This window comes from Carcharodon carcharias, chromosome 4, assembly GCF_017639515.1.
Source record: "Carcharodon carcharias isolate sCarCar2 chromosome 4, sCarCar2.pri, whole genome shotgun sequence".
NCBI classification, from domain to species: Eukaryota; Metazoa; Chordata; class Chondrichthyes; order Lamniformes; family Lamnidae; genus Carcharodon; species Carcharodon carcharias.
Window position 1 is genome coordinate 110,637,747 of NC_054470.1, and position 12,528 is coordinate 110,650,274.

General features: G+C 43.8%; 1 protein-coding gene across 1 annotated transcript in view; it reads right to left on the minus strand.

Annotated features, from left to right (window-relative positions):
• Positions 1-785: 785 nt before the first annotated feature.
• The window catches only part of musk (muscle, skeletal, receptor tyrosine kinase), a 145,952-nt gene continuing 134,209 nt past the window's right edge, over positions 786-12,528 (minus strand). The window contains exon 17 of the mRNA XM_041186845.1: positions 786-5,676. Within this exon, the coding sequence (XP_041042779.1) occupies positions 4,997-5,676 (680 nt within the window). The 3' untranslated portion in view covers positions 786-4,996. The remainder of the gene's footprint in view (positions 5,677-12,528) is intronic.

Below are 12,528 nucleotides of genomic sequence, written 5' to 3' on the forward strand. Positions count from 1 at the left end.
ACTTATACACAGTGCTTCCTGTTCTTTCTTTTGTTTTAGGCAAATAGGGCACATCAGGAGGGTGCACAACATGCAGATTTACATAGTATCCACAACACACACACACAAGTCATGCTACCCAACAGCCCATCATGCTGGTGATTATGCTCCACATGAGCCTCCTCCCACCTTACTTCATTTCATCATGTCAACATATCCTTCAATTCCTTCTCCCTCATGTCGAGCTTCACCTTGAGAGCATCTGTGTCCTCTACCCCAGCCACTCCCTGTGGTAGCAAATTCTCACTACTCCTCTGAATAGTTTCTCCTGGATGCCCAATTGGATTTATTAACTATCTTACACTTATGGTCTCCAGTTTTGGGGTCTCCTATAAACATCCTCTGTATGTATAACTTATCCCATCCCTTCATAATTCCTCTTAGCCTTCTCCTTTGTAGAGAACAGAGCTCTGGCCTATTTAAATTTTTCCTGATCGTTGGGCCCTCTCAGTTCTGGTATCATCCTACCTATGATGTGGAAAAGTAGGTTATGGGTCTCTCTCTATGATTCCCAACATTGATTACAAGTGGGGTCTCCACAAGGAAGGCGGAACGGTGATTAATCACTTCAGAATCTTAACTCGTGCCTCTTCAAAGCTGATTGACACAAATCATTTGTTTCAATGGCCTTTTGGCAGAAGAATTGGACGTGATCCATGGCCAAAAAGTGACAGGGAAGAAAGCTTTTTTTAAAAAAGATTACTGACATTTATTTTTAAGAAGAAGTAAAACATCCAGAGATTTAGTAACTTAAATCATAACATTTATTTCACAATTTTGATATTTTTGGATTTTGTAATGATGCAAAAGATATTAAGGATTTATTATAAAGAGTTGAAATAAAGAAATTTTTACAATTATTAAAGAAATATCTTGAAGTCATAATGGAAGTGAGGAATTGATGATTGAGTTACAAAGGCACATGCAAATTCTAATGGCTGCTTTAACCTAGAATTGTTTGCGGTAGAGGTCAGTCAGTGAGCCCTATTCTTCAATAAAAACAGAAAATGCCAGAAAAACTCAACAGGTCTGGCAGCATCTGAGGAGAGAGAAACTGACTTAAAGTTTCAAGTCCATATGACTCTTCTGCAGAGCCCTATCTTATCCTGTTTAGTGCCACTAGACTGTATTTAGTGGAAGTGCCACTCTTATCAAGGCTTTATACTAGTGTTATAGAAAGGTAATTTCAGATACTTCAAGCACACAGCCAGTAATCAAATACTCTGCGGCATATTTCAATACCTTAAACGGATTCACAAAGTACACAGCAGCACTAAACATGGAGAGATGGCAGTAAAATTAATTCAAACACGGCAAAAATTATTCTTTCAACTTCCCCCACTTTTAACTTATTTCTAATGCTCTTGGGACAAGAGCATGGCTATAAAAAAAATGCCACAGAAGTGGGGAATGCTTTCATCCATTAGATGTATCCTAAGTTTGCGGTTGTTTCTCTGTATCTGCTGCCCCTGGCAGTATACAGTCAATACTAAGCTGGGAGTATCCACAAATATCCCCCTCTTCTGAATGACATATCCCTCCCCGCCCCCTCACTCTTCCAAACACTAAATGGACAAGTGGTTCTGCAGTCATGGTTCTGTGATGCGGATTATTTCATATTAAGTGTGCACTTTCACTGCAGCTGACACTGTTAGCTGCAACTGGATTAGGATACCAGATTTCCATTGCCTGGCTAGAAGCGTGCTGACCAGTTAGAAATGTAATCGCTAACAGATTAAGGAGGAGAGTGTCCTCGAATAAATTAACGTAAGATATGTTCACAAAGAGCCCAGGAAATGCAGCAGCCTGGGCACCCTTTAACCCAGAATTACCGCCACGCTGGATTCTCGCATTGTACGGTGTCAAATCTAAGCAGTACAAGACTTCCTTTTCTGAGTCCCACTCCATTATGATCCAGAGTCAAGTTTGTGCACAAGATAGGCAAGGTATCGCAATTGAGAGATACAGGCTAGATTGACCAGCAATGCTTATCTTGTTCCTTCATTGCTCATATCTTCACATAATCGTGTGCCCTGACTTCCTGTGCCAGTTCAATTTAGCAGAAGTCACTTGGCCCCAACTCTAAAGCTTCAGTCTCAATGCACCCTAGAACTCCCCATTGGAAAAATTGCTTGTTTCTAAAGAGTTTGTATTGGTATCACTGCATCAGCTAATGAGTTGGAAGCAGGCAGGACTTAGGGCAAGGAAAGTACATTTAAAGAGCCTTTTTAAAGAGTCTATTTTAAAAAAGTCTGCAGCACACAAAGCTCATGGACCAAAACTCCAGCAACACCTCCCTATAAAAGCAAGATTATTTCTCCACCAAAGATGCAGTGAATGGAGGATGGTTGTGTCATATAAATTGACTATCCTCCACTGACTGCATTTTGCTGGAGAATTAGTTACATGATATAAATTGGTTATTTCTCCAAAAGTGGGTGGAGAATAGTTGCATAATACAAAGTGGTTATTTTCCAGCCTAATGTAAATAGTGGAGGATGGTTACAAAATACAAATTGATTATTTCTCCAGCACAGTGTAGTGAACGGATGATGGTTGCATGAAACAAAGTGATTATTTCTTCACAAAAAAATACAGTCAGTGGAGGCTGGTTACAAAATACAAATTCTAAACATAAAATCAATCCCTGTCACTTGCAGCAGTGCGGTCCCCAAGCATGACTGATGGGGAAAAATTAACCAATCATCTCCATTTAGACCTGCAATAATGGGGTGACATTATGTGGGAATTAAAAAATATATATATATATCACATAACATACTCAGGAAAATAAAACAAAACCCTGGAAATAAATATAATGTCCATGACTACCCCCCAACCTCTCAGGCAACTTAAGGTCCTAAGACAACATATCAAGGACTTATGGTGAGACAAAAAGACACCCTGAAATCATTGTCTCCATACAGCAGAAGACGTAGGGTGGAAAATGTAATCTCAGCTTGGCACAGTTATGTCATTGTGCCACAACCCCATAGAAAATGTGGAGTGCTCTGGCACATGCACCATCTTTGCCTTGCTCCCCAAAACAACTTTGAATTAGAGCATCAAACTCTCGCTCACAAAAATGGCACAGTAATCTGCCTAACAAGATACTGACTGCACCAATAACATGATCACCATGTTGTCAAGAGTCTTAAAAAGCTTATCATTTTACTAATTACCAACTTAATTTTTCGAGCTTGTCTTGTACAGCCGGTTGATGGTTTGCCTGCAGTTGGGACTCAGCCCCTTCAGTACTGTTATGTTCAACAGAATTGCTGCATTTGTAGAGAATGTTTCGACGTTCACCCACATATTCTGCTCTGTAACAGTCTGTGGTATTTTCATGCAAGAAGGCCTTTCAATGCTAATTGTAGCAGCCACAAAAAACACAACCATTCATGGCTGGGATCAATGGGAACTGTTGAGTTGTGGGATTTCTTTGTGACTTTCCCAAAACCTAAGCTCTTTTGTGTTGACAATGCTTCATTGAGAAATGGAATTTCCATCAGATTGATTTTTATTTTTCATTTTGCTTAAACACAGCGCTGCTGTACAGAAGGTAAAGCTGAAGTGTTGTGTATTGCATTATACCCATTCATTCTTTGGAAAGCACGCTGTCTGTTGGCTAAGAGGTTTGGTGTGTAGGATCCATGAAGGGCTGGGGTGACATCTGATTCAGTATAATCAGAACTCGAAAATCACCAGCACTTCCGGGGGACTGCTTCAGGTGGGGAGAAAAGAAAGTGAAGGGGGAGGGAACAAAAGGAATCCAAAAGTGGTTCAGCCTCAGCACAAGGCTCCTCAGAACAAATCCTTACTCAGTTACAAACAGCCCGAGTAAATAGGCCGGAGAGTGTTAGTTGCAGGACGTGTAGAGATGTTCAATAGTTACCTCAACTGCTGCTGATGCCTGAAGAAATTTTGTGACTCATTGGTCAACATCACTGGAGAGATGCAGAGGGGATTTTTCACCAGAATTCACAATATTGGTCATCTGCCTTACTCTTTGTGTAATAGTTAAGCCAGATTTTCAGCTGGATTATCCAACACTCTTGTTTGCCCAGTAAAACAAAAGTTTCAGCAGCATGGATCTGTCCACAGTTATGGACATGTGGCCATCTGACTGTTGATGGACCCAGGTTTTCGACCGATGTCTATTGAAGTTCACCTGCATAATTACAGTTTTACGACAATACATATTCCTCAGTAAGAAAAACCATCAGCACAGCATGACGTTTTTGAAAAAAAGAAACCTCACCTGTACTAAATGATGAAAATATTTCTGCTTTGTAATAAAGTCTGTCTTGGTAACAGAATCATAAAATCAGACAACAGAGAAGAAGGCCATTCTGCCCATCTTCCCTGTGCCAGCTATCCAATTAGTCCCACTCCCCATTGCACCCTCTGTGAATCCCTGCAAATCTCTGCTTTTCAATGATACATCCAATTCCCTTTTGGAAGTGACTGTTGAATCTGATTCCTCTGCCCTTTTGGTTGGTGCATTCCCAGGTCATAACAATTCACTGTGTTTAAAAAAAAAATCGAATTTCCTGCTTATTTTGCTTTACCAAATCTGTGTCCACTGGTTAGTGACCATCCTGCCAGTGGAAACAGTTTCCCTTTATCTACTCTATCAAAACCCCTCACACTATGTTGTCATATATCACTAATAAAATCCCATTATAATTCACAAAAGGGTTCATGACTGAAAAACATGAGGGTTGGTGTCTTCACAACGCTACCCGATCGTGGGTTATCTAGATAAAGTATAAGGACCCAGATTTCAGAAATGGAGATCTATATGATGGTAACTGTTGGTGGTGGTGTATTCAGATGGCACGTTGTGTGCCCTCAAGGCTCTCCATTTCTGCTGCCCATGTCAACCATGCCAGTCAAAGGGTGCTCGCCATTCTCACGTGGAGGTACACAGAGTTACAGGGGCTTTGGAGGTGGATCACACGGGCACTGAGACCATCATTCTCTCGTGCATGCGCTCCAGAATGCGATGGATGCTTGCGAAGCTCGGCCTGTCGGATGGCATGTTGCTCCAGCAGAGGCGCATCAAATTGTACAGCTCCAGCGGGCAGTTCTCGGGGCACGAGAGGATATTCCCGTCTCGGACATAGTAAATCACCTCCTCGTGGGCCATGCCGTAGTAGGGCTGCATGCCAGAGGAGAAGATCTCCCAAAGGACCACGCCGTAAGCCCAGACATCAGATTCGGTCGTGTAACGGTTGAAGAATATGGATTCGGGTGGCATCCATCGGATAGGGATGGCATCGTTCTCATTAGCTTTGTAGTAGTCTGCAGAGTAGATGTTCCTGGAGAGGCCAAAGTCAGCAATCTTTACCACCAGGTGCTCGCCAACCAAACAGTTGCGCGTGGCCAGGTCCCGATGAACGAACTTGCGCTCAGACAGGTAGGTCATGCCTGCTGAGATCTGTTTCGCGATGTTAAGTTGGTCGGTACAGCTCAGGGGAATAAGGTCGCCTGAGCCCACACTCCACTGAGGGCAACTGGCCTGGCTCAAGGTGCGGACATTAATGGCTGACCTCGTGCGTAAATACTCGTTGAGGTCTCCATAGGCCATGTACTCGAAGAGCAGGCACATTGGCTTTCCAATGGCGCACACTCCTGCAGAGAGAGAAAAGAAACGCCTCTTAAATATAACAGTGGCAGCAAGTGCACCCTCTACGTAAACTTGATCTCATATAAAACTCTGTGCTACGTCCTAACTAGCATTGAGTCCTATTCACTCATCACCCTCTGTATTCGCTGACCTACATTGGCTTCTGGTCGGCAACACTTCAATTTCAAAATTATCATCCCTTTTTTCCCAAGTCACTCCATGATCTCTGCGCTCCAATCTAAGCTCTTCCATGTTCCTGATTTTTAATCGCTCCATCATTGATAACCAGGCTTTCAGTTGCCTGGACTCCAAGCTCTGGAATTCACTCTTTTGAACCTTTCTGTTGTGATAATAGCTGATTGTGGCAGTGGACTCCAGTATTAGATACTATACAGTACTCTCTACGATAAATGGGGTCACCTAACCTGGGGGCTGAAGGTCAGATAGCACAGGTTGGAGCCTGTCTTGAACGAGTTCAGAGACTGCAGCTATGTGTTCACCTTAGGAAAATGTGCTATCAATAAAGTTAGCTCAACTACTATGTCCACAGCCTGTGTGCATCAAAGAAACAAGACACTTTCCACCTCACTACCTCTGGCTCCCGCTTTGCGATGCTCCTTTAAAACCTATGTTTTCAGTCAAGCTTTCAGTCATCTGCCCTAATTTGTCCGAATGTGTCTCAGTATCTAATATTGTTTAATAATGCTCTTGTAAAGCACTTGGATTATCCCGATTATCTCTAAGTATTAGGTTGCTTGATGGTTGAGTCATCTTTCAAAATTTTCGTTCAATGTTCAGAACCTGAAAGACCACCAAGCAAAAGAGCAAGGTTCTGAAAACAAACTCATGCACAGATATTTATTTTTACAACTATATTCTTACTCTCCTCAGCAAAAAGATGGATTATTGCAAAAAATAATATTTTTGTTTGTCTATTATGATTGGCTAAAATTGAATGGCTACGAATTCAGTGAAGTGGGGCGGGGGGAGTTTAGCCCTCCTCCTCCTCCCTGTTCCTCTGCTGCCCATTGGGGTGTTAGGAGGGGTTCAGATTGGTAAATGTGTGAAACTTGACCCTGTCCCGTGACATTGGGGTCGGCGATTGTGGTAGGGGATCCAACTGGAGACTCCTGGAGTATTCTGCACTTTGTGCGAATCCTGTCTCTTTTCTCGTTGTCATTTATTTGGTACATTTTCTGTTGAAAAAACACTTGTGCATCACAGGCTATCAATAGAATCCAAGAGTGCATTACATTCGTTATCAACCACGTGCATTTGAACTTGCTTAATTGGATAATTATTCAGATGGTTTTCATTAATGCAGCCCAGTGCATTCCAATTATTTTTTTTTTGCTTAATGCTTTTAATATTGAATGAGAATGCTTTGGAAAAATGACTCATCAGGCACATTAATACCAAGGGTTATTAAGCCTGAAAAGCAATGTTTGTAAAATTTATTTGGCTACGTTTGTGGGGGAATCCAAAACAAGGTATGTAGAAGATAGTCAACAGTAAATTCAATAAGGAATTCCAGAAATTCTTCTATACCCAGGGACTGATGAGACTATAGAGACCACAGCCCACATAACATTCTTGCCCCCAGGGTGAAAAAAAATGTTATGGGTTCAAGTCCTGCTTCAGGGAGTAAAGCATAAAATCCAGGCAGATACTCCTGTGCAGTACTGAGAGAGTGCAGCACTGTCAGAGATTTTAAATTGAGCCCCTGTTTGTCCCCTTCAGGTGGGAAATATCCCAACGGCACTTGAGCAACAGAGTTCTCCCTCGTGTCCTGGGCAATATTTATCCCTCAATTCAACATCACTGCAATAGATTATCTGGTTAGGGAGCTTGCTGTGTGCAAATTGGCTGCTGACTTTGCTACATTGTGACAGTGACTACGCCTCAAAAAGTATTTCATTGATCTTAAAGAGGTTGTGAAAGATGCTTTATAAATGCTGGTCTTTTTCCTTTTTCACAGCAAGTTTTTGTGCAGAATAGCACAGATACATTGATGGGGAAGCTGGATAAGTATATGAGGGAGAAAGGAATAGCAGGATTTACTGATAGGGTGAGATGAGGAGGCCCATGTGGAGCATAAACACTGGCATAAATTTGTTGGGCTGAATGGCCTGTTTCGGTGCTGTACATTGTATGTGATGTGATTCTATGCAACATTGAAGATTTGTTTTCTTTGAAAATGTGATTTCTGTGCACTTTTAATCAAGATTAGAACGCGCAGATTGTACTGTTACTGTAAACATGGAATCCATATTTTACTCATGCTGTCCAGTAAATTATGCTTTTAACACCTTAATCATTTTAATTGCATTTTGGGCTTTGGGGTCTCCTGAGGTCCAGTTTAAAGTCGAGCAGAAAGGGATTGCAGGGCTCTGAAGATCAACTGGGAGCCTAGAAGTTCCCGGGGGTGGGGGCGGGTTGGGGGGGGTGGGGTGGCGTGGGGTGGTGTAGGGGGGTGGCAAGGGCAGGAAGTTGGGATATCAGCAGCCTGCCAGCTTCTGCCACCACCCCTCCTCCCCCCACCAATCCCCCCCTCCTCCCACCAACATCCCCCCCACCAGCACCACCCCATTACTCCCCCCACCAACCCCCCTCCCCCCCACCAACACCCCACCACCAGCAACACCCTACTGCTCCCCCCACCAACCCCCCCTACCCCCCACCAACACCCCTCCACCAGCACCACCCCACTGCTCCCCCCACCAACCCCCCCTACCCTCCACCAACACCCCACCACTAGCACCACCCCACTGCTCCCCCCACCACATTCCCTCCCCTCAGCCTGCTGCTAAAACCCTGGTCTAGGCCTTTGTTAATTCTGGCATTGACTATTCTACTGCTCTCCTGGCTGGCTTTTCATCTTCCACCCTACGTAAATTGAGCTCATTTTTTTAAAAAAATGCATTCATGGGATGTGGGCTTCACTGACTAGGCCAGAGTTTATTACCCATCCTGAATCAGACTTGAGAAGGTGGGGGTGAGCTGCCTTCTTGAACTGCTACAGTCCATGTGGTGTAGGTACACCTACAGTGCTGTTAGGGAAGGAATTCCAGGATTCTGACCCAGCAACAGTGAAGGAACGGTCGATATATTTGCAAGTCAGGATGGTGAATGACTTGGAGGGGAACTTCCAGGTGGTGGTGTTCCCATCAATCTGCTTCCCTTGTCCTTCTAGATGGTAGTGGTTGTGGGTTTGGAAGGTGCTGTCCAAGGAGCCTTGGTGAATTCCCGCAGTTCATCTTGTAGATGATACACACTGTTGCTATTGTGCATCAGTGGTGGTGGGAGTGAATGTTTGTGGATGGGCTATCAATCAAGTGGCTGCTTTGTCCTGGATGGTGTCAAGCTTCTTGAGTATTGTGGGAGCTGCACTCATCCAGGCAAATGGGGAATATTCCATCACACTCCTGACTTGTGCCTTGTAGATGGTGGATAGGCTTTGGGGAGCTAGGAGGTGAGTTATTCGCTGTAGGATTCCTAGCCCCTGACCTGCTCTTTTAGCCAGAATATTTATATGGCTAGCCCAGTTCAGTTTCTGGTCAATGGTAACCTCCAGGATGTTGACAGTGGGGGATTTAGTGATGGTAATGTCATTGAATGTCAAGGGGTGATGGTTAGATTCTCTCTTGTTGGAGATGGTCATTGCCTGGCACTTGTGTGGTGCGAATGTTGCTTGCCACTTGTCAGCCCAAGCCTGGATATTGTTCAGGTCTTGCTGCATTTGGATATGGGACTGCTTCAGTATCTGAGGAGTCACGAATGCACAATGTTCAGCACCATTCATCAGTGAACATCCTCATTTCTGACCTTATGATGGAAGGAAGGTCATTGATGAAGCAGCTGAAGATGGTTGGGCCAAGGAGACTACCCTGAGGAACTCCTGCAGTGATGTCCTGGAACTGAGATGATTGACCTCCAACAACCACAACCATCTTCTTTCGTGCTTGGTATGGCTCCAACAAGTGGAGAGCTTTCCCCTGATTCCCATTGACTCCAGTTTTGCTAGAGCTCCCTGATTCAACACTCAGTCAAATGCGGACTTGATGTCAAGAGCAGTCACTCTCGCCTCACCTTTAAAACTCTGCTCCCTGTATCCTAACTCATACTAAGTCCCACTCACCCATCACCTCTGTGCTTGCTAACCTACTGGCTCCTGGTCCAGCAAAGCCTTGATTTTAAAATTCTCATCCACGTCTACAAATCCCTCCCGGCTTTGCACTGACCTCCTTACCTCTGTTACCTCCTCCAGCCCTACAAGCCTTCCAGGACCTCTGACCTCTTACCTATCCTCTATTTTGTTGTTTTAGGTGTTGATTGAAAGCTGAATGTTGACCCACAACATCAGGGACAATTCCGCAACTCTCGTCCAAAATAGAGGCCATGGGATCTTTTGGATCCACCTGAGAGGGCAAATGAGCATATGTTTTACGCCTCATTAGAAAGTCAGCACCTCCATCTTGGCTGTATCTTTAGCTGCCTTGGTCCTAAGCCCTGGAATTCCCTCCTTAAACCTTGATGCCTCTCCACCTCTCTCCCTCTCTCCTCCTTTAAGACATTCCTTAAGATCTACTTCATTGACCAAACTTCTTTGGTCATATGTCCTAATATCTCCATATGAGTTTTGGTGTCAAATTTTGTTTGATATCACTCTTGTGAAGTGCTTTGGAATGATTTACTGCATTAAAGGCGCTATAAAAATGCAAATTGTCGTCCTTGTTGTTTATGGATTGCCTGCCTGGAAAGGCGAGTCCCTTTCCTTCTTGGCCAAGCCGAGGTTGGCGGGGGCAGGTGGAAAGGAAATGAAGGTTGGGGTGGGAATGCTGTTGCCTAATCTCCCTGTGTTTTCCACCATGGTCATATCTAATTTAGAGTGGGATTGTGGAGGAAAACCCAGGCCAGTGAACAGGTGTTTTTTTTTATTCTTTCTTAGGATGTGGGTGTCACTGGCAAGGCCTGCATTTGTTGCCTATCCCTAATTGCTCTTCAACTGAGTGGCTTACTGGACTTACAGAAGGTAGTTAAGTGTCAACCACTGGACAGACCAGGTATGGGCGGCAGATTTACTTCCCTGAAGGACATTAGTGAACCAGATGGTTTTTTATGATAATCAGCGATGGTTTCATGGTCACCATTCCTGAGACTAGCTTTCAATTCCAGATTTAATAATCTATCGAATTTATTAATTAAATTCAAATTCCACTGTTGCGGGATTCAAACTCGTGTTCTTAGGGTATTAGCCTGGGTGTCTGGATTACTAGTCTAGTGACATTACGACCACACCACTGTCTCCCTGCTCTGATTGCCAATGGCTCCCATGGGAATTGAAGCAACTGGAATGTACATTTCTTCATTGAACTCATACAAATAAGAAATGAAAAGCTTGCATTTATTTTGCACTTCTCAAAAAACACAGGACATGCCAAAGTGCTTTATGCCAATGATGATTGGCAGCCACTCTAGTAATGCAAGAAGCGTGGCAGCCAATTTGCGCACAGCGAGCTCCCACAAACAACAATGCAATAAGCAAACAGTTTATCTGTGGTTGAGGGATCCGTATTGGCCCGGGGGAACGCCCCCCACCATCCTTCTCTGAAACAGTGCCATAGAATCTTTTACATCGGGGGAGGTGATAGTGTAGTGGTATTTTCGCTGGACTAGTATTCCAGAGATCCAGGGTAATGCTCTGGGGACCCGGGTACGAATCCTGACACGGCAGATGGTGGAATTTGAGTTCAATAAAAAAAATCTGGAATTAAAAGTCTGATGATGATCGTGAAAAGATTGTTGATTGTGAACCCATCTGGTTCACTAATGACCTTTAGGGAAGGAAATCTGCCGTCCTTATCTGGTCTGGCCTACATGTGACTCCAGAGCCACAGCAATGTGGTTGGCTCTTAAATTCCCCCTGAACAAGAACAAGGGTAATTAGGAGTGGGCAATAGTCAGCGACGCCCACTTCCAATGAATAAAAAAAAACCCCCCCGAGGGAGCCTCAGTTTAACATCTCGCCTGAAAACTGGCACCTTCAACAGTGCAGTACTCCCTCGATCTCCACCTGGATTATGGGTTTAAATCTCTGGAGTGGGCCTGACTCAGAGGTGAGAGTGCTACCCACAGCAACATCATGCAAATGAGTCAGGTACAACAGTTAAAATTGGCACCTCAAGCGATTCAACAACTTGCAGCCCATAAACTGAAGGTAGGCAACTCTCAGTGTAAACCCCAGAGGAATTCATCTGTACTGGGCTGTAAATGGGGCACTGGAGCCTGGGCTCAGTGTGAGCTAATGGAAAAATGAAGGTAAACAGCTTGGCATTGCTGGCATTCGCTACAAGTACTTGTGTCTTGTTGATAAGACAAACAATCAGTTGTTTAAAAATAATGGAAGGTACTGTTCTTTTTCAAGGCTCCGGTTTCCTGGATGTAATGTAATGAGATTGTATTTAGATGAGTGTGTAGCCAAGGGATTATCTATCTTGATTGCCAGGCAAATCGCCATGTGTCTTTTTTAACATTGCCTGGCAACATGTTATTGTCACCAGTTGAACAGGACAATACCTTGGGAACAAATAGCCTATGTTCAGATTACAGCCAACACACTGCTCTAATCTCCTCTAATCATACAAACTAAACCATCTAACACTATCTGGGGCCTGCTTTCTTTTGCCCAATTACCTCCCTGACTTTCCTGAGGTTTGCCAGCCCCTCTAGATTTGTCCTGAAGTCTCCAGGAAATAAAGGATTAATCTCAGGACACTGCTGTGAGAAACTCTGGGGTAAAATCATAGCAACGTTAAACAAAATTATGTTTTTTTAAAATCATATGAGCACTTTTAATA